Here is a 19,986-nt window from a genome sequence, read left to right on the forward strand (position 1 = left end):
GACACGGAGCATCACGGTATGTGAGGGAGCGGGACATGCGCGGGCCCGGCGCGGCAAGGCAGCAACCACAGCTCTAGACATGGTTCTATTTTATTACGGCAAAGGTGAAAAAGCCACCTTGGCCCAACAGGCAACCAGAAAAATTTATCCCAAAAATAACTCGGTACAAAACAGGTCTGCTGAGAATTAAAAAAAACCTTTACAGGAGTTAAAACCTATCCCAGAACGTAAAAGTAAAACAAATCCCATCCTCGGTAGTAGTAGCCACAGCCGCAGCCCCTGCCGGGAGTGTGGAGCAAGATTGGAGTCCTTCCCTGGCCCACTGCTGCCGCTTTAGCTGGTGTCCATCTGCAAGAGAGGGAGCAATGTCACCATGGCCCTGGCACGGCCCCGGCACCCTGCAGCACCCCCTCACCCCAGGCCAGCCCCTCTGCAGGCAGCCTGGCTCTGCTGAGCCCCCAGGCACTGGGGGGACAGGGACAGCTGGGGCCACGCCCCAGCACACCGTGCTGAGCACACTGCACCCCACGCTGCTCCAAGGCTGCTCCTGGAATCCTGCTCATCCCACTCCTTCCACGCTCTTGCCTGACCTACCCCATCCTCACCACCCACTCTGCTGCCGTGGTGTCCTTGTGGCCTCAGCTCTGCGGGGGTCCTGGCACAGGCTGAGCAAGTTCCAGCCACAGCTGCCACCTGCTCGTGGCTCCCCAGGCTGGGGCTCATTTCTGCCACCAGCACAACGCCCTTTCCCAGCAGCACACCACACAGTTCCTCCACATGAGATTTTCCTTGGTTTTCCCACTCCTGCATCCCATCAGCTCTGTGAGTTTTGTTCTGCAGCTGCTGCTCATAGTGGCTGTTCCAGCTCTGGAGCCTGGCAGGAGCAGAGCCTGTTCCTCAGCCATCAGGAACAGTGACAAACTGCTCTGGAAAGCAAAGCTCAGGCCCAAGCCAAGGCACAGAGGCAGCTTCAGAGCGAGACTGCCTCCGTGCAAGGCCCTGGAGAATGCTTTCCCTTTCCTGCCAGCTCCAGACTGCCAGTGCTTTCCAGGATGAGATGCTGTGGGGAGCCCATTACCGTGCCCAAGCAGCACTTACCCTGGCATTGTAAGCATCCAGCTGTGCATCTAGTTCTTCTGCAGAGAGCTGCTGTTTGGAAGTTCTTCCAGCTCCTCTGCCTCTCCCTCTGTTCCCGCCACGAGTCCCTCGCCTGTTGCCTCCACCTCCAAATCCCCCCAAGACCCCGCGGTTCCTGGTCATGCCACCTCTGTTTACACTGCAAGTTTGAAAAGCAACAGTTTTAGTGCCTCCAGTGAAGCTGAGCAGGAGCCAGGCTCCCCAGCAGGGAGGGCTCCTGCCCTTCCCTCCCCCTGCTCGGGCAGGGCTCCCCCACCTCTGTGCTGGTCTCCGCTGCGTGTCGATCTGTGACGTGACCAGCTGGATGTTCATGGGGCGGCCTGCAGGGAGAGCAGCAGGGACAGGAGAGCAGCTGTGAGCCCGAGAGGGACACACACACACGGGGCAGGGCACAGGGACAGGCAGGGGGGACAGGGATGTGCAGGGGCAGGGACGTGCAGGGACAGGGACGGGCAGGGGCAGGGACGGGCAGGGGCAGGGACGGGCAGGGACAGGGACGGGCAGGGGCAGGGACGGGCAGGGGCAGGGACGGGCAGGGACAGGGACGGGCAGGGACGGGCAGGGGCAGGGACGGGCAGGAGGGACAGGGACGGGCAGGAGGGACAGGGACGTGCAGGGCCCTGCCCCAGCCCCAGGAGCTGTGGGGCCAGGCCAGGCAGCCTCACCGTCCAAGGGCACCCCGTTGTACTGCTTCATGGCCTTCAGTGCATCAGCCTTCCTCTCGAAATGCACGTCTGCCGTCCCTAGGCTGCGGCCAGACCTGTCATAGTGCACAGCTGCCTTCTTCAAGGTCCCAAACTCTGCAAAGAGCTCCTGCAACGAGAGGGAAAGGAGCACGCCCGTCCATCAGTGCTGCAAACGCTGCAGTGCCCCACACTCGGGGTCAGGGCTCGTCCAACCACCTCAGACAGCCTGGAGAAGCTCCCAGAGGCACAGCAAGCCCCTCAGCCAGAGTCCAGGCATGGTCACAGGTGGCAAAAGCAAGCAGGACCCCACAGTCGTGTCCTGCAGGAGGCACATCCACAGCCAGGGACGCAGATTCAAGGGATGCTGACCTGTTTCCCCAGGGGAACTGGGGGCCTTTGTTGAAGACGAGTCAAAGCAGCAACAACTGAAAACACTCCAGAGCCCAGACACCTTTCTCAGAGGAGAATGGCCATGTGAGTGCAGGGATCCACGAGAGCACAGCACTTCTGCTGTGCAGGACTCCTGGCCCTGAGGAACACACCCCAGAAATGGAGACCAACCAAGGCCTGTGCTGAGCTCTGGCATGTGCCGCCACAAAGGCTGGAAATAAAGAGGCAGCCACAGAGCCCCCCAGTTTTGTTTGTCAGGCACCACATTTGGGAAGCCAGCAAGGTTACTGCACAGCCTGTGTCAGCCTGCTCCCGAGGCACAGCAGGGCTCTTGGCAGGGCTGCAGGAGCACAGCTGCACAGGGCAGCTGGCTGATGCTTTCTGGGCAGAATGTGGCAGGCAAGGCTGTGTCAGCTCTGCCCAGAGCCTGGGGTCAGCTGCTCCTGCCTCAGGGGACACCAAGAGCAACTAGAGCACCTTGGGCCTCTCACACCACAGAAAGAGGCACTGGCACAGCAAGAAAAACCACATCTGAGGCAATGCCAAATTATGGGGCTGGAGGCCAAAGCCACTGTCAGCCCTGCTGCTGCTAAACAAACCCCAGTGGGAGCTCATGCAGCCGCAGGAAGGAGAGTCCCGGCTGCAATTGAGGCACAGGGGCTGAGTTTTACACACTGCTGCCTCACTGCAACAAACAGGAACTTGTTAAACCCAGTCTGAACCTACAGGAGGGCAGCACACTACCCAGTGAGTGACAGAGCTCCTTCCCAGTTCCCCACATGCAGCCAGGTGGGTGTGCGGAGAGGCTAAATGAATGAATGAATGAATGAATGAATGAAGGAATGAATGATGAAGAAGGTCTGGCAGCAGTGGTTTGGTTCTCCCTGGAGAGGCCACGAGAGCCAGAGGCCAGGGTGATGGCAGCCCTCTGTGGCACTGAATTCCTGCAGAGCTCACAGCCCACTCCTGAGCCTGGGACACCCCAATGCACTCGACTGCAGCCCCTGTAGGGGCACGGCCATCACAGGTGGAGCACAGGACACCACGGCACCAGGGCAGCTGTGACAAATAACGACCTGGCTGCACGGAGGGGTGCATCCCTGGGAACCCCTGACACCCACCAGAGCCCACAGCACCGCTAGGAACAGCTACAGCTGCAGAGAGCAGGAGCTCACAGAGTCACACTGCACCCTCCCATCACAGCGTGACCCAGCAGAGCCACGGCATCACTCTGTGCACCGGGCAGCCCCATACAGAGCACTTATAAACCGAATTTTCCAGCCCCAAGGAGATCACCAAAGCAGGTACACGTAGTGCCAACCCCATCACCAGGGATTCATTCACCCGGGAATGCTCGGCCCCGGTGCCAGCCGGAGCAGGGCCAGCGGCGCTCCCGCGGGCACCGGCCCGGCCGATGAACGGGGCCGCCCTCCCTCTCCCCGAGCCGCACCTGGATGTCCGCATCCGAGACGCCGAAGTCCAGGTTGGAGACGAGCAGCTTTCCGCCGGTCTCCACGCCGGCCCCCGCCCCGAAGCCGCTGTCGAACAGGTCGTGCTGCCACTTCTCCGGGAGCTGCTTCGGCTGCAACGAGACCGGAGCTCGCTGACCGGCACCGGGGCCCCGCCGCCCGCGGCCGCGCCGGGACCGGACAAAGGGGCCGCCCGCCTCCCCGCCCCGCGCGGGCCCGCCGCCCCAGCCCGCCGCGCCGCCGCGGCCCAAGCCCCGCCCGCCCGGTCCGTACCCGGCTGTAGGGCGCGGGCCGGTTCCTGCCGCCGCCCCGGGCCATCACCGGCCGGTTCCGTACGGGGCCGCCGCCCGCGCGCCCGCCGCCAACGCCGCCCCGGCCGGGCCCGCCCCCGCGTGCGGTGCCGCCCCGGCCCCGGCCGCCCCGGCCGCCCCGGCTGGCCCCGCGCTGGCTCCGGTTGAGCTTAATGATGTCGTCCAGGGACATGTCCATCTTGTCGGCCATGATGGCGGCACCGCTCCCGCCCGCACTTCCGGCCGCGCTGCGCCCGCGCCGGAAGCGGAAGGGGCGGGGCTGCGGCGCGGCGCGGCGGGCGCGCGAGGCTCTGTGGGGCGGGTGGCACTTCCGGCGGCACCGGGACCGGGAGCAGGAGCGGGACATGCGGGTGCGCGTGCGGAGCTGGCACGGAGTCGCGTCCTGGCTGTGGGTGGCCAACGACGAGAACTGCGGCATCTGCCGGATGGCCTTCAACGGCTGCTGCCCCGACTGTGAGTGCGGCACCGGCACCGGCACCGGGCGCTGCGCGCCGGCCATGGCTGACGGTGTGTCCGTGCCGCAGGTAAGGTTCCCGGAGACGACTGTCCGTTGGTGTGGGGGCAGTGCTCGCACTGCTTCCACATGCACTGCATCCTCAAGTGGCTGAACTCGCAGCAGGTGCAGCAGCACTGCCCCATGTGCCGCCAGGAGTGGAAGTTCCGCGAGTGACGGCGGCACCGGGCACCGGGCACGGCCGTGACCCGCCCCGCCCGGCCCGGCCCGGCCCGCCCGCCCAGTAAACGTGCGACGCCAGTCCGTGTCCGTGTCTGTGTGCGGTGTCCCGGGCTCGGTGCTCGGAGCGGGGCCGGTCAGTGACTCCGCCGGGCGCCCCGCGGGCTCCGCCGTCCCGGGAAGCGGAGCGGCGCCGCTGCGGCAGGGCGGGCGAGGCGGGACCCCCGCCCGGGTGCCGCTGCTCGCGCTGTGCCGCCCCGCCGAGCCCCGTTCCTGCGGGCGGCCCGGTGGGCAGGACCTCGGGGCGCTCTCGGCCCTTGCCGCTCTCAGCTCCGACACCGGCGGCTCTGCCCAGCTCGGCCCGCTCCTCCGGGGCTCCGCACCGCGGTGAGGAACAGGGCCGCCCGGGGCCTGACTGCCCCGGTACCCCGGGGAGTGAGCGGGGCTGGGGGCCCTGGGATGACAATAAACGTGCTCGGGATGGCTCTGTCTGTCTGTCTGTCCTTGCTGGGGAGGGGGAGCCCACCCAGACCTGGGAGCTCCAGATGCCAGCCCTGCCTGGCTGCAGTGCCCATCCCAGACACGGTGCCAGCCCTGCCTGACCCACATGGGTACCGTGCTCATTAGGAGAGAAGCCAAGGAGTGCCCCCAGTGCCCCTGGCTGCAGCTCTGACACACGTGGAGCTGCCCTGCTGTGCCAGGCAGAGCCCAGGAAGGGCCAGCAGGGTGAGGGGCTGAGCAGCCCCCATGCCATGGAGCGTCGGGGAGTGTGGGGCTCCCTCTCAGGAGCAGGGCACGTGTGCCCCGTGCCCCCTTCGCTTCGGCCCCAAAAACACCAATGCACAACTCTTCAACATTTTATTAATGATCAGCAACAAAAGTTTACAAGAGAGAGGACACCAGACACAGCCCGGCAGGACCATCTGGCACAGTGCAGTGAGCTGCTCAGGATCCTGGAATGTGGGAGGCAGAGGGGGCTCACAGCTCAGGACCCATCTCGCAGGCTGCACCTCCCTTTGGAGGCAGCACGCAGGAGACACCCCCAAACCTGCCCCTGGCCAGGCCCTGCCCTCAGCTACTCCATCAGCACAGCCCACACGAGGCACCGGGTCCTGCTGCCTTGCACGGGACAGCCTTTGGGGACAGGAGCCCTGTGCCTCGTGGGCAGAAATGCCTGACCCGGCTCCACCTGCCCCTGAGCAGCTGCACCTGCAGCAAAGGAACTGCCCAGGGCAGCTCTGGGTGTGGGCAGGGGCAGGAGCTGAGCAGAGGCAGCACAGCGGGGCCAGCACCGCCGCTGGCAGGCAGCCCCTGGTTCCTGAGCAGAGCTGCAGGGCAGCGCAGGAGCCCTGTCCTGTTCCCAGGCTGCTCCCAGGGCCTGTGCAGCCACCAAGCCCTGCCCAGGGGCTGCTCTGCACTGCTGAGCCCAGGCTGGCAGGGCAGGGGGCGCGGGCAGCTCCTCCACTTCCCTCCAAGAGCCAGAAATGGCAGAAGGTAAAAGCACATCAACGTGTTAAAACATTAGTTATAATTAAAACCTTTTTGTTTTGTCAAATCTCCTCCTGGGAAAGGGGACAGGGACTGATTAACGGAGATAAAACTAGGCAACGGAATCCCAACTCGTTATGTCTGCATAATTAGTGCAGGAGGAGCTAGGGCAGCGCATCCTGCGTGCCAGCAGGGCTGCCCCCTCCAGGGCTCCTTTCCTGCAGAGCAGCTGCTCTCGCAGAGGGTGAAGCTGCAGCTCTCGGTGGTTCACACACGCCCCTCTGCAGCCTAGTGCTTCTCCTGCTCCAGCCTCCTCATGGCCTCCAGCACAGCCAGCTCTTTGGCTTCTTTCTTCTGGTTGCGAGCTTCAAACTCCAGCCTGCAAGTACCACACAGTGCCTGAGATTCTCATTCACCCACGCTGCCTGTAGACAAAAGCCCCTGGAGCAGGGCAGCGTTGCCTTCTGTGCTGCTCAGTTCTGAGAGCCCTTCAGAAACCCCCCAGGACCCCCAGAGCCTCCCATGGCTGCTGCCAGCCCTCTGCACTCCCACACTGGTCACACTGCCTTCCTTCTCCCTCTGTGGAAGCTGCTATTCCATTCTTGGGCTGTTCTGGCTGATGTAATACCAAAATCAAATTTATCACGGATGTGAGCCAAGGTGCTGAAAGCACTCGGGCCTAAAAAGACCAAAAGCAACATGCCCTTTCCCCTGGGATACAGCAAGGGAAATTTATCATTAAAGGAGAAAACCAATAAATGTGCAGTGCAGCACGTTCTGACACAGCAGAGTTCAGCTGTTCCCTTCCCTGTACAGATTGATGCAATCACATTTAGAGCCTGCCCAAGCCATGACAGAGGAAGGAAGCCAAGTTTGTTGCTCTGTGCCTTCAGACAACACCTTCTCTCCCAGTTTGGTCCCATCCATCAGTCCCCAGACACTCTGGAGGGAACAGTACGTGACAGAACCAGGAGAAAAAGAAATCCAACCTGTTCTTGATGATTCTTTGCACAATTAGATCTGTGGTGAGATTGCTGCCACTGTCCACCAGCTGGAAAATGCCACGTCGCTTTGGTTCCTGCAGAGAGACACAGACAGGGCTGTGACACCCTGGGAGTGCAGCCCAGCTGAGCTGAGCCGTGGCACAGGCAGGATGCACAGTGACCTCCTCGCAGGCACAGCAAACACTCGCTGAAAGCAAAGCTCCACACACACAGGAGCTGCCCAGCACAGAGCACCAGGATTTCTCCCTCTGCCACAAAGGCATCGGGAACAGGCAGAGCAAAGCAGTGCTTGGAGAGTGGAGCTGCTGGGAGTGATTTACTGACTGCTCCATGATGCTGCCCTCAGGCATGGATGAAAAGCTGCCAAAGCCTCCTCTGCAGTACCTTCTCAGTCCAGAAGCACAACCAGAGCCAGGCCCTGGCCATCAAATGCTGACAAAGCAAGTGGCACTTTACCTCATATGGATCAGAACCGTCCTTGTCCGGCACCACCTCAGTCATCCCATGGCAAACAAGTGTCACCTGGAGGAGGACACAAAAGTCACTGACAAGATCCAGAGGATGCCAGGGGCATTTATTTCCTGCCACTACTCCCACTGAACACAGCCTGGAGACCAGCAAAGGCACCATCGTGCATGCACAGCCTGAGTCCCACTGCGAGCAGGACCCTCCCTCCTTGCCCCCCTGTGCTGTCCTGCACCACTTCAGCTCCACACACATCTCCATGTCCAGCCCTGTGCAAGGACTCACCCTGAAGTGATCCAGCAGATCAGCAGTGACAGCGTAGGGAGCTCCAATCACCACCTCTGAGACATACTGAAAAAGGAACCAGGTAGCGTTTTTAAATTTAAAAAAAACCATCAAAGAAAAACCCAATCCCAAGCCAGAAGCCAGCTGCTTCTTAAAGAGACCCCAGCAGGTCACCTGGCTACACAAGTTCAAATAAGGGAACAGAGGAGTGGGTTCAGCAGTAACTGCTTGTCACACAACAACTTTTTGTTCCTCTACAGAATGTCCTTTCTGTGCCTATAGAGCAAATCCAAAAGTTAATTGCTCCAGGCACACATTTCTGGGGTTCCCCACGATTTTGCCTCAGGCATTTTCTCCCCTGCTGCAGGGAGCAGAGTTTTCTGTCTGACCACACAGCTCCCTCTGTGGCGTCCAGCCCTGCCCTGCCAGCAGAGCAGCTGGATGGGGCACAGCTTGGATCAGCCAGGATGGCACAGGAGCCCAGCAGAGCCTCCCAAGAGCACCTCTGGCAGCCTCAAGTGATTCATCTTGTCTGTGTTCTCAGGGCACACCAAGGAGCTCGTGCAAGGTCACTGAGCACAGGTGCCCACCAGCAGGCCCTGGGCAGCTCTCAGAGTGCAGAGACACCACTCACCCTGCAGGCCAGGACGCTGAGGGTTCGCTCGTGGATGTTCATGATGGGATAGTTCTTCCCTTTGTAGCGATTCACCTCCTAGGGCAGAGCACCAGGCAAGTCAGAGGGAGACAGAGCAACTCCCTTCCCTCCTCCCTGTCCCAAAACAACATCCCTGTCCTGTCTGTGGGAGCACAGGCTGCCTGGCTCAGAGAGCAGGCCCAGCTGCTCTGCCCTGGGACAGTTCCACACGGACCTGATCGAAATGCAGCCCAGCAATGATGTAGGGCTTCTCTGCCAACTGGTGAACCTTCTCCAGGAAATCCACGTGGCCAACATCTGCAGATCAGTTTAAGGAATTGAAGCTCACGTGGAAAACAGAGGAAGGAGGACAGAAATAGAATCACCCAAAAACGACAGCGGGAGTCAGGAATCCCTAGGATTTTATTCTTGCACTCTTATTGCCTATTTCCAAGAACAGCTGCTGCCTCCCTCCTCAGGTTCCACTGGTTCTGGGCAAAAGCCAGAGACTTTTTCAGCTCCAACTTACATGGACTCAGCTTTGCCTCTATCCAGAATTTCTGCTTGTTCAGATATTCTGGCACGAAGCCTCAAAGCCTGCCCCAGGAACAGCGTGTCAGCTCCAGGTGCTGTGGCAGCCAGTCCGCACCACAATCACTGAAGTGCTGAGAATATCCATCTATCTGCCTTCCTGAAATCCAACAGCCACAGATTGCTCCACACAGGAGCTACAGCCTCTTTCTCAGCATGCTGTGACTAAGACACTGCCAGGAAGAACTCACTCCTGACTCCTCCCTCACACACAGCTACAGAAAAGGAAGAAGAACGAGGCAAATACGCAGTGTGGTGCCTCCCAACATGGCAACATCAGCCAAAGAGCCCCGGTGCAGCCCTAGAGAGCGAAGGATACGGAACAGGTCGAAGGCTCCAGCCACGTAGATGATGGTGTCTCCTGGCTGGGGCTCCTTCCCTGATGCAAACTGGATGATCTTCTGGGATGTCTGCAGGAACTGCGAGACACCAGTCCAGGGACTGTGACCCTTGGGCCCCTGCGGAAACATACACCAGACACAGCTTCTTTTCAGGCTCTGCGAGGGGCTTGGGACAACACACAGTGCTGGGCAATCTGCTCATCTGAATTTGCTGGCCACTGTAACAACTCCCAGCGCCTCGGACTCTCTACATTCCTGGCATCGAGTGTTCAGACAGTTTCACAAAAGCCCTTTATGCCCTGTCTAAACCATCACCTCAGCAGACAGCTCAGGAGATGCCAAGAGGAAAGCTCAGGAAGGAGGAAGACAACAGGGCAGGTTTGAATTTCCATGAGAAGCAAGACAACACCGAACGAGCTACGCTCTGGCAGCCCCAGGGCGCCTGCCTGGCCCTCAGCTCTGGCACAGAGCTCGGTCCCCACCGCGTGGCAGCTCTGCAAGCAGCCACAATCACCTGCTCTGCCACCCAAAGCTGCTCCATGGCCCTTGGCAGGACACCCACGCTGCAGCTGAGGCCAGAGCAGGCCCTGCAAAGGGCAGCACGCAGACAGCTCAGCTGTCAGGGTCACCCAGGGTACCCAGTGCCCTGAGCCATCCTACCCAGATCCAAGCCCCAGCAAACAGCCATGCTAGAGCAACATGCCCCAAAACACCTACTCAAGACCCCCAAAACAGTGGGCAACTAAGGAAGATTCAGACAAGTCAGCAAATCCCCTGTGAGTAAAAAAAAGAGTTGCTCGAGCTGCTGGTGCAGCTCATCCAGCAGGGACAATGGAAATGAACAGGGCTGGCTCCTTAGGAGCAGTGTGAGCCCCAGGCTGGCCCTGGCAGCTGCAGCACCGAGAGGGCTGTGCTGCCCTGGAGCTCTGCAGCAGCGTGGCCACACCTGCTGTGTCCACACCTAACGCAGCACCTGCACAACAACACGAGCACTGAGGGAGCAGCAGAGGCTGTCCCAGGCTGGAGCCACGGGCACTCGGGAAGTGGCAGGAAGGAACTGACAAGCAAGGAGGGAGCCCAGCAGAGGCTCAGGGGGCACAGCAGCCCTGCGGCCCCCCTCAAGGACAGCTCATGCTACCCTGTGCCACACCTGCCCATCACACCCACTGCCATGTGGGGACACGGACGCTCACTGAGACATGGCTGCTACACGTGGGAGGACAAACAAGCCTGCAACAGGCCAGAAAGCACACTGGGAATCCTTCTCAGGCAGGACAACAACCAGACGTCCACGACCAGAACTCACATTACCTTCCCAAAGTTGTCAGTGTGCTTCCGATAGTCTAGGTCCTCATCCTGAAGGGAGATAAAGAGTCAAAATGTTTAAGCACTTGCACAGCTCATCCAACCAAGATATGCTTGTGTGTGGGAAGTGCTGGGAAGGCCAGGCTCAAACGCACACCAGGGATCCTGTCACTGAATGCTGCCAAACTGGTTAATACCTAACCAGAGTCCTGTCCCAGCATGAGTCACAGGAAATGTGTCCTTATCTGATCCCAGCTTGGCACTGCCAGCAAAGGTGGCTCTTGCCCAACCTGCAGCCCCAAGAGTGCTGCACAGCTGCATGCTCCCTCGGCCCAGCAAGCCCCTGACAGGACAGCATCCCTGTTCCTGCCAAAGACCCTCACGAGAGGCAGGCTCAGGCACCTGCAGCAGCCAGCAGCACCGGGCAGATCTTGCTCTCAACTCCTGTGCTACAGCTAAGCCAATTTAACAGCTCAGCACACCAAAACATGTCCCTCTGTCCCTCAATTCGCCTGTGGGTCACTTGTTGCTGCAGTTGCCCAGGTGATTCTGTTCCCCGATTCCTTCATTACTCAGTAAATTCAACTCATTACCTGACATAAAACCATTGACTTTACTTTTCCCTGGCTAGGTTAGCTCCCAGCCAGAGAGAGCTGAGGAGACTCAAGAAAGGTCTGATTAGACTAGAGACAACAGAAGGCAGAAGCATGAAGCTCAGTGGAAAGGGAGAGGAGTTTCTAACTCTGGCAGCACCTGGCTGACAGATCCATGTGCCTGCACTGTGTTGTTTCACCCTGGGAGGAGTCATGGGCTTGCTGCAGCTCCCCTAAGGTTCCGAGGCCCACCCTGATCGTGAGGCACCAGAGTGTGTCCCATCACAGTGCGATCTCAGGCGCGCTGAAGCAAACATGAGCAGGTTGTTTTGCTGCCCCTGCCCGTTCTGCAGGCAGGAGCCAGGCCCGGGAGCTCTGGCCTCCACTCTGCTCCGAGTCGGGCAGCAGAGGGAAGAGCTGCTCGCGCCCTGTGCCCCACCTCCCCCCAAGCCCCCTGACTCACTATGTTGCTGTGGTGAGCCTTGGTCATGAGCAGCATGCGGCCAACAAGGTCAGTGGTGGACACGCCCTGGGTGCGCTTGCATTCCCTGCAGAGACAAGCAAAGGATGAGGCAGGAGCCAAGGCTCTGTCCTCCCACCACTGCCACAGGGCACCTGTGACACCTGATAAACCCAAACCAGGGGCTGGCCTCCTCAGCCTTCCTTCTCAAGAGCAGCATTTATCTGCTGAGCCTCGGCATCACCCTCCGGCCACAGCCACTGCTCGTGTGAACGCCTCCCTCGCCCAGGCTGCCCTCCAGCCAGCTCTCAGGGAGGCTTTAAAGCCAGAGCCAGCCCTGCCAGGAACCAGACAGCCCCACTGGGCAGGAATGGCTGCCCCCCTTCCCTGAAGCCAAAATGCTGGCAGCAATAGAAGCTCTGACACACAGCCAAATTCAGGTGTGACCTGAAGAATGGTATGTTTCATCTGACTTTCCTTCAAGGCACAAAGTCTAACTGCCCAAAACAAGATAAACAGGTAAGCAAGAGGTTACCTGTATCGCCCTGCTGTCTTTACTTCCTCATAGGTGTCCTTGCCATCGATAGTTAAGGTGATGTCATCTGCAGGGAGAGAAAAGCCTCAGAACTGGACACAAGCTCTCCTGCACAAAAGCAGCAGCTGTGCAGGTCCCACACACCTACAACTCTGCAATCCAAATCCCTGTGCCTCCACAGGGGACACGTCCTGTGCCCCGCAAAGATGTCAGGGAAGTGACAACTGTGACGACTGTGTCTGTGGAGACAGGGATATTCCTGGACATTAACACCATCACCCATCTGGGGCACTGCTGGGTGCTCTGCAGCAGCAGGCACAGCTGACTATTGTCTGAATGACAATAAACAAGCACTATCTGTATCAATGTTAAAAATGAACATTTTAGCTATTCTGGGACTGGTTTTAACCCTTGGCTCATGTTACAAGTTTTCAGTCAATGAAACAGTTAATCCAGTGGAAAGTTCTTCCTCCCACAGTGACATCCAGGACCCTTCCACAGAGGCCATTCTGGCTCATCTCTGGTTCACGGCTCCCAACTCCCCCTGCAGAAACACCTCTCACACTTTTGGTGATGGTGCAAAGCCTTCACAAGCAAAAGCTAAGCTGGTTTCCCTGTGCCAAAGGAGCCAGTGGGCAGCCCTGAGTGTGCCCACACAGAGGGTGCCTCAGTCCTGCTCAGTTCCCTAAAGCCCCACAGCCTCCCCTCAGAGCACAGCCTGGCGTGCCAGGAGGGCACACACAGCCGGGCACACACAGCTGGGCACACACACAGCCAGGAGGGCACACACACAGCTGGGCAGGGCACACACAGCTGGGCACACACTGCCAGGAGGGCACACACTGCCAGCAGGGCACACACAGCAGGGCTGCTGCCACCACCTCAGGTCAGCTCAGCTATTTCCACACTCAGCCTTTGCACAAACACAGCCTGGCCAAGCTGCCGGGGCAGGGTGCTGCTCGGAGAGCACGGGGTGATTGCGACAGGTCAGCGAGTGGCACAGGGGACGAATGCAAGCAGCTGGAGCAGGGCCACGGGCACTCCTGTGCTGCCACAACCCCTCAGCACCCCTGCAGGGATCACGTACACCAGACACCCTCAGGGCAGGCAATGAAGGTAATGAGGAATTTGATAACCACTCCATCCACGTGAAAAAAGAATATTTATCTTCTAAAGATTAGGGATTTATTTACACTTTGTGAAATACTTGGCTTATCACCAGCAGGTGGCTGGGATCAGATGAGAGATACACGAAATGAGTGCAAAGACTATTCCTGGTCAAAGTAACAAAATTGCTTCAGAGGGGCAGGGAAGAAGGGCTGAGGCTTAATGAGCACTGGCAGCAGCCCAGGAAGGGACAGAGTCCCAGAGCAAGAACGTTTCCTCAGAACACTGGTGCTCTTTAGCAACAGTGCACCCAAAAGTGTTCACACTAAGAACTAGGTCTCTGGCCACACAGTCAGCTGAGCCACTGAACAGCTTATCAGCTGGATAAAGAGAGAAGCTTTTCAGATCTAACCTTGTCCCAGGATAAGTAGAAATAAACATGGTTGTATTTCTGCATGCTTTCCTTTTCAATAGTGTTTTTCACACTTAAGTTTTGTAAATGGCTTTCCCCTTTGCACAAATTTCTGCTGGTACTAAGGGCAACCTCGGGATAATTTTAAATGACACATTTCACCTTTGTAAGTTAAAACCAAGGGCCCAGGCCACTCTCGAGATTCTGAGCACACTGATGTTTCTCCAGACCACGAGACCCGAAGCAGCTGTGCTGCCCAGTGCAGGTGTTGAGAAGGCAGAGCTGTGCAGGTAGCCCTGCCCCTGCTGGTTTGCAGCAGGGCACCTGGAGCACACCTGGAGCCCAGGTCAGCACAGCCACTGCCCCATCCCCACTCACCCCCATGCACGCAGAAGTCACAGCTGTACTTGTCCAGGGTTTCCAGCGTGGTGACATAAGGAGCTCCAGGAGCAATCTCATCCACCCACTTGATGGCCTGCACCATTTTGTACCTCTCCTCCTGTGTAAAGACGGGGGGACCCTTGTGCTTGGCAATCTCCTCTGGGGGAGAAACAAAATTCCAGTTAGAAGCACGTCCTGCAACTCCAGTGACTCTCAGCCACTGCCCCTCTCATTTCATGGGCAGGTGAACTTCACTGCAGGCTTATGCTCAGATTTGGATCAGTCTGTGGTAGCAAAGGAAGCCCAAAATAGATCAGAAAATATTTTGATTCGGTTGCATTTCCTAAACATTTAACAAGGGCCCTGGAATTCACTCAGAGGGCAAAATGTCTCAGTGCTTCCCTGTACCCAGATACTTCTTCCTGAAGGGATGAGCTGGGGCTCCCAGCATCCCCTCAGGAGAAATTTCCCTCTTAAACAGTAACTTCATACTACCCCTGGTTCATACTGGAAATTCTGCATCCACAAACCCATTTAAAATACATCTTGACATGCCAGAACTTGTTTCTGACACTTAACTTCCAGATTGCCTTAAAAAGAGTTTTCTTCACAAGGTAATTTGTTTAGAAACGTAAATTCTGCACCTCCTACCAGCAAAAGCAGACTGATTTTTGGCTGTTTCAACTGTTTTTATAGCACAGAAGGCAGATTAACCCTCGGAGCCTGCAAGACCTGACCCACCTAATCCTCAGTCCAAAAGTATGACGGGGTAACTCCACTCCCAGAGAAGGGACATGTTTCTCTTGGAGGCTACTGATGCTGGAGCAGATGCAGGATGAAGCCTGACCCTATCAGGAGCTCTTGGGGCTAATGCTGCTGGGCAATCTGAGGGGCTGCACGGGAGGAATCCTGGTGGAACCTCTTACCATCGGTGTGGACCCCAACGATCAGGTAATCGCCCATGGCCCGTGCCTGGCGCAGCTGGTTCGAGTGGCCGTAGTGCACCATGTCATAGCTGCAAAGAGAAGGGCCGGCTCAGCCGGGCAGCTGCGGGCGATCCGGTCCAGGCTCGGGGCTGCCCCGGCCCCCGCGGGAGCCCCCGGTGCTCCAGGGCCGCTCCCTCCGTGCACCTGCCCGGCAGGGCTGGCCGGCCCCGGGGCAGCGCACCGGCCGCACCGGCGCCCGTTAAGCGGCCGAGCGAAGGGGCGCTGCCGGCCCGGCCGCTTCGTGCCCAGCCCCGTTCGCCGCCGCTCGCCCGGCACGGAGAGCGCCGCGGAGCCGCGGCCCGGCCCGTCCCGCCGCGCTGACAGAGGAGGCGGAGGCACCGGCGTAGCCAACACGGTTTATTTCCGCGGCGCCGCGACACGGCCCGGCCCGGCCCGCCCCGCCAACACTCACCATCCATCGCACCAGACGCGCACGGGCCGGTGGCCGCCGCCGCCCGCCGCGGCCCCGCCGCCGCCCGCCGCCCCGTTGCGCAGCATGGCCGCGCTGTCACCGGCGCCCGCCCCGCCCCGCGCTCAGCGGCTCTTCCTGCGCCGGCCGCCCTTGGCGCAGCCGCGGCCGAGCCACCCCCCGGGCCGCCCGACCGCCGCCTCCGCCCGCTCCCGGGGCTGCTCCTGCTCGCGGGGCTCCTCCCGCTCCCGGGGCGGCGCCACGGCTTTCCGCGAGTGCGTGCCCTCCTCGCCGGGGCGCAGCGGCTCGGCCAGCGCGAAGATCGGGTCCCGCGCCCTGCGGGAGGAAGCACAGAGGGCGGCGGTGGGCGCTGCGGCGGCCCCGGGCCGGGCTCCCAACGCGCACGGCCCGCGCCGCTCACCGGTCGTAGCGCGGGATTTCCAGCCCCAGCTCCGCCATCAGCAGCCGCATCACGTCGTCGCAGCGGCCGTGCAGCTTCAGCGCGGCCAGGTCGTCCTTCGGGGTCCACTGCGAGCGAGAGCAGAGCCGGCTGCAGGCGGCTCCCCGCGGCAGGACCGGGGGCTCCGGGCCCCGCACGCCCGCGGCCCCTCGGCTCGCACCCGGCCAGCCCAGCGCCGAGGGCTCTGTCTCACCTGCAGGTTCACAATATACAGCTTGGGCCGCCGTGTGGGGGGCTTGCTCATGCACCACAGCCGTGGGTATTTTTTCAAAACCTGCCACAAAGCACAGCGGATCAGCACAGCCACAGGCACACGCAGCCGTGAACCGTATCAGCGAGAGGAAAAGGAATGTATTACCAGGAGGGGAAAGAGGGAGGAAGAGAGACTATCACAGATGTTGGGCGAATCCTGACACCAGAGTTTACAGTTGTCTGTTTGGGAGGAGACTGCTCAGCACCAAGGTGTATCACCAAGAGGGAATGCTGCTAACAATCTTCACCGAGTCTCTAAAGTTACCTTTAAGCTGGAACCCAGACAAAGAATCACATCTGCTTTGCTCGCAGCTTCTGTTGCTGCTTCCCAGTTCAGGGGCTGTCTCAATGTCCCCTTCTCCCCAAAGTGGACGATTGTATCTCTCAACTGTGCCCCACACTTGTGGCACATCCTGCCCGTGTGGTGCCTGTGCAGGGCCGTGCGCTCCGTCACATCAAACACTCGCACGTACTCTCTGTTGGGTGTGCAGGACGTGCAGACCTGGCGCAGGACGAAAGCAGAAACCCCGTCACACCATCAGCATCACACCCACTCCAGGCCAGGAGCAAGCCTCTTCTCTTGGAAGAAAAGCATTTTTTGGGGACAACGCAGAAGTTGTAGACAGAAACATCAGGGATCAGATGCTAACTTGGAAAACCTCAAGGTTTTTTTGAAAACCAGCCACAGGCAGCCTTTGGCTACATGCTGGGAGGGATTTCAGAGAAGGGCTGAGGAAGAGGTGCCAGAATCAAAAGGTTCCAGTATGTACAGAGGAAGAGCTACAGAGCTGTGTTTGGCATTTCCTAGGCAGTTCACCCCAAACCCAAGGGTCTGAAGGCAGGAACTGCACACAGGCCAAGCCCTTGTACTGATTCCTTCTGAGCTAGTGGAAGATCAAGAGTTTACATTCTCTTTTTGTGAGGCCACTTAACGTTGACTCTTCCTGCTCTGGCCACTCACCTCTATGTACATGTTCCCGTGCAGCTCAGATATTGCAGCTCGGGGCAGCCCGCTCCGCAGGTGCAGCCCGTCACAGTTCTGAGACACCACGTGCTGCACCTTGAAGGGAACACAACCCTGAGCAAACCACACAGGGATCCACGTGCTGCACCTTGCAGGGAACTCAACACTGAGCTCCTGCAAACCACACAGGGATCCCTCCAAGCAGTGATGCACGTGTCCCAAACCACACCAACAGCCTGTACATCAGGGCAGGACCCACAGGGGAAGAGCCTGGTGAACAGACCTTTGTGAAAGCTAAACAGAAACCTCCTCCTGCTAAAATGAACATTTTTAGGGCTGGCTGATTTGTGACCAGCTCCCCAGACCAGCCTCACCAGGGACAAATACAACATGTTAAAGAAAAGGCACTGGGGGAAACTGCCAGAGCTGGAGCCTGCAGCTGACTGAGGAAGGCTTGGACATGTTTTCCTACATGGATATGCAGCCACTTGAGCCAAAAATGCAGTCAGGCAATATTCTCTGACTATTCCCTGCTGGGTTTATCATTTTTAGGCAGAGGAACACAAGTGAGGTGAGGTAAAAATATCTTACCAGGTTGTGCTTGTGCAGACAGGCAATGCTCATATGAGTGAGTGTGGGCTCTGCCTCACTCAGGTCTGCAGCCCTGATAAGAAGCAAGGGGGGGAAAAAAAGTTGGAATTGCCATTAACCTCTTCCAGTATCAGCTTTCAGGGAATTTGGCTCCTCACCTGATGGTCCTGCCCTTCTGCAGCAGGGTCCAAATGCCATTGGGGCCTCTGTAGTCTGGGATCGAAGCTGCCTGTCACAGAGAGAACAGCAGGGCTGATGGGGGGGCTGGCACAGCTCCTGTGCACAGACACAGCCACAGCCAGCCCAGGACAACCAGACACAGGCAACCAACACAAAGTCCAGCCATCACTGCTTTTTCATTCACTCCCAGTTTTCCAGCATAGCTGTTCCTTGAACACAGGGAAACCTCTTGATCCGTTTTCTCTCTCTCTTCTACGTTTCAGCTCTCATTATTACTTCTAGTGTCAGCTTTCTCCAATTTTATGATTATGGAATCCCTCCAGAACTCTTTTTCATCCTTGGTACTTCCCACTTTGCTACACAGCACTCCATTCTTGAGCCTTCTATTATTTTGCCTAGACTCTATTCTGGCCCGTCCCACTCAGCATCTCTGTGAACATGCAGGTGACACAAGCACCCAGCCCCCTGCCCTGAGTCAGGCTCCATTTCAGCAGAGAAGGGAGTGACAGAGCTCACACAAAGGGGGAGGTGACACATTAGAAGAGGTAGAACCAGACTGCTGCTTTGTCCCAGGCTACTGCCACAGAGCAATTCTCAAAGTGCTGTTTATAAATCCCAATAATCCCCAGCTGTCTCTGCATGTCAGATAACACATATAGCATTGCTGAGCTAACTGGTCTGAGGTTTTAGACCAAGTCGTGGAAGAGACTCGAGTGAAGCCAGAGCAGTGTCCTCTGGCTCAGGCTGTGCCTGAGCAACCCTGCAGCCACAGGATCTCCGGGGCAGCAGGAATGCCCTGGGCTGCAGCCCGGAAGCTGCAGGACTCGTGGCCCAGGCGCTGTGCTGGCCCCAGAGCAGCCCGCAGGGCCGGGGCTGGCACGCACCGTGCTGATCCCAGCGCCCGTGTAGATGACGAGGTGCCTGGCGCCGCGCACGGCTGCCGCCAGCTCCGCCACCTTCCTGCTCAGCTCCTCGGGCTCATCGCACACCTGCAAAACACACCCGGCAGGTCACACGGCTCGGGCCACGCAGGAAAAGCAACACAGACACAGCATCAGCAGCCATTTCCAGATGAAAAGGACGTGGGCATTGTTCGTGGGAGGATCACGGCAAAAAACCTCCTGGAGACCGGTAGCTGCTGACCCAGCCCCTCGGGAGGCCGGTCCGCACAGCCAGAGGCGCCTGGAGCGCGGCTGACCGGAGACAAACACCGGCAGTGCCCGGAGGGCCGGCGGGCTGCCGGCACCGGGGCACGGCGGTTGTTCACCTGCTGCGGCTCTAGAGCTCGGCCGCAGCCAGCCCGGCGGCCTCCGCCGCGCCTCTCCGCGCCCGGGGCCGCTCCCCGCCATCCCCGGCCGCTCCCCGCCATCCCCGGCACGGCCTCCCCGCTCCGCGCCATCCCCGCACGGCTTCCCCGTGGCCCCGCCGCCCACCTCCTCCTGCCGCCGCCGCAGCCGTTCGCGCCGCTTGCGGCGCCGCTCCAGCTCCCTGACGATGTCCTCGCTCTCGTTCAGCACCTGGCACTCCTCGGGGCTCCGCTCCGCCGGCGGCTTCCTCCAGATGCGGGACACCTGCCCGGCGCACACGCGTGGTCACGGCGGCCCGCAGCGGCGGGGTGGAGCGGGCCGGGCCGCGCCGTACCGTACCTGTCTCCGACGGTCCCGCTGCTCCTCCTGCTGCAGGATCTCGGCGCGCGCCGCCGCTTTCCGCTCGGAGCGGCTGAGGCTGCCGCCCGCCGCCATGGCCCAGACCCGCCGCGCCGCCGCCGCACCGGGCCCGGCTCCGCCGCTTCCGCCTTCCGGCCGGAGCGCGCGCGCGCCGCTTCCGGCAGCGCCCCCCCGCGGCAGCGCCCCCTGGCGGCCCCCAAGGACGCGCAG

The 19,986-nt window shown here is 59.6% G+C and overlaps 4 protein-coding genes across 6 annotated transcripts; 1 reads left to right on the plus strand and 3 right to left on the minus strand.

Annotated features, from left to right (window-relative positions):
- Positions 1-72: 72 nt before the first annotated feature.
- ALYREF (Aly/REF export factor) lies at positions 73-4,183 on the minus strand. The gene is made up of 6 exons (XM_064728659.1): positions 3,956-4,183; positions 3,664-3,795; positions 1,803-1,950; positions 1,394-1,457; positions 1,099-1,276; positions 73-348 (listed from the first exon to the last, which is right to left on the minus strand). Exons 1-6 carry the CDS (start codon positions 4,181-4,183, stop codon positions 334-336), a joined length of 765 nt encoding a protein of 254 aa, XP_064584729.1. The 3' UTR covers positions 73-333.
- ANAPC11 (anaphase promoting complex subunit 11) lies at positions 4,146-5,151 on the plus strand. 2 transcript variants are annotated; one of them, XM_064728661.1, is made up of 2 exons: positions 4,146-4,517; positions 4,610-5,151. In XM_064728661.1, exons 1-2 carry the CDS (start codon positions 4,146-4,148, stop codon positions 4,661-4,663), a joined length of 426 nt encoding a protein of 141 aa, XP_064584731.1. In that variant the 3' UTR covers positions 4,664-5,151. The 2 variants fall into 2 exon arrangements, with proteins under 2 accessions (XP_064584731.1, XP_064584730.1); XM_064728660.1 differs by having other exon boundaries at positions 4,251-4,446; positions 4,518-5,151.
- Positions 5,152-5,510: 359 nt separating this feature from the next.
- PCYT2 (phosphate cytidylyltransferase 2, ethanolamine) lies at positions 5,511-15,801 on the minus strand. 2 transcript variants are annotated; one of them, XM_064728396.1, is made up of 13 exons: positions 15,666-15,801; positions 15,194-15,282; positions 14,265-14,426; positions 12,368-12,434; positions 11,836-11,920; positions 10,786-10,830; positions 9,453-9,591; positions 8,778-8,860; positions 8,543-8,620; positions 7,909-7,974; positions 7,615-7,680; positions 7,144-7,232; positions 5,511-6,533 (listed from the first exon to the last, which is right to left on the minus strand). In XM_064728396.1, exons 1-13 carry the CDS (start codon positions 15,749-15,751, stop codon positions 6,443-6,445), a joined length of 1,146 nt encoding a protein of 381 aa, XP_064584466.1. In that variant the 5' UTR covers positions 15,752-15,801; the 3' UTR covers positions 5,511-6,442. The 2 variants fall into 2 exon arrangements, with proteins under 2 accessions (XP_064584466.1, XP_064584467.1); XM_064728397.1 differs by lacking the exon at positions 10,786-10,830.
- SIRT7 (sirtuin 7) lies at positions 15,788-19,883 on the minus strand. The gene is made up of 10 exons (XM_064728394.1): positions 19,756-19,883; positions 19,543-19,680; positions 18,994-19,098; positions 18,088-18,158; positions 17,930-18,002; positions 17,336-17,434; positions 16,640-16,876; positions 16,316-16,396; positions 16,084-16,190; positions 15,788-15,998 (listed from the first exon to the last, which is right to left on the minus strand). The coding sequence occupies exons 1-10, from the start codon at positions 19,849-19,851 to the stop codon at positions 15,788-15,790; spliced, it is 1,218 nt and encodes a 405-aa protein (XP_064584464.1). The 5' UTR covers positions 19,852-19,883.
- Positions 19,884-19,986: the final 103 nt, after the last annotated feature.

This window comes from Zonotrichia leucophrys, chromosome 18, assembly GCF_028769735.1.
Source record: "Zonotrichia leucophrys gambelii isolate GWCS_2022_RI chromosome 18, RI_Zleu_2.0, whole genome shotgun sequence".
Lineage (NCBI taxonomy): Eukaryota > Metazoa > Chordata > Aves > Passeriformes > Passerellidae > Zonotrichia > Zonotrichia leucophrys.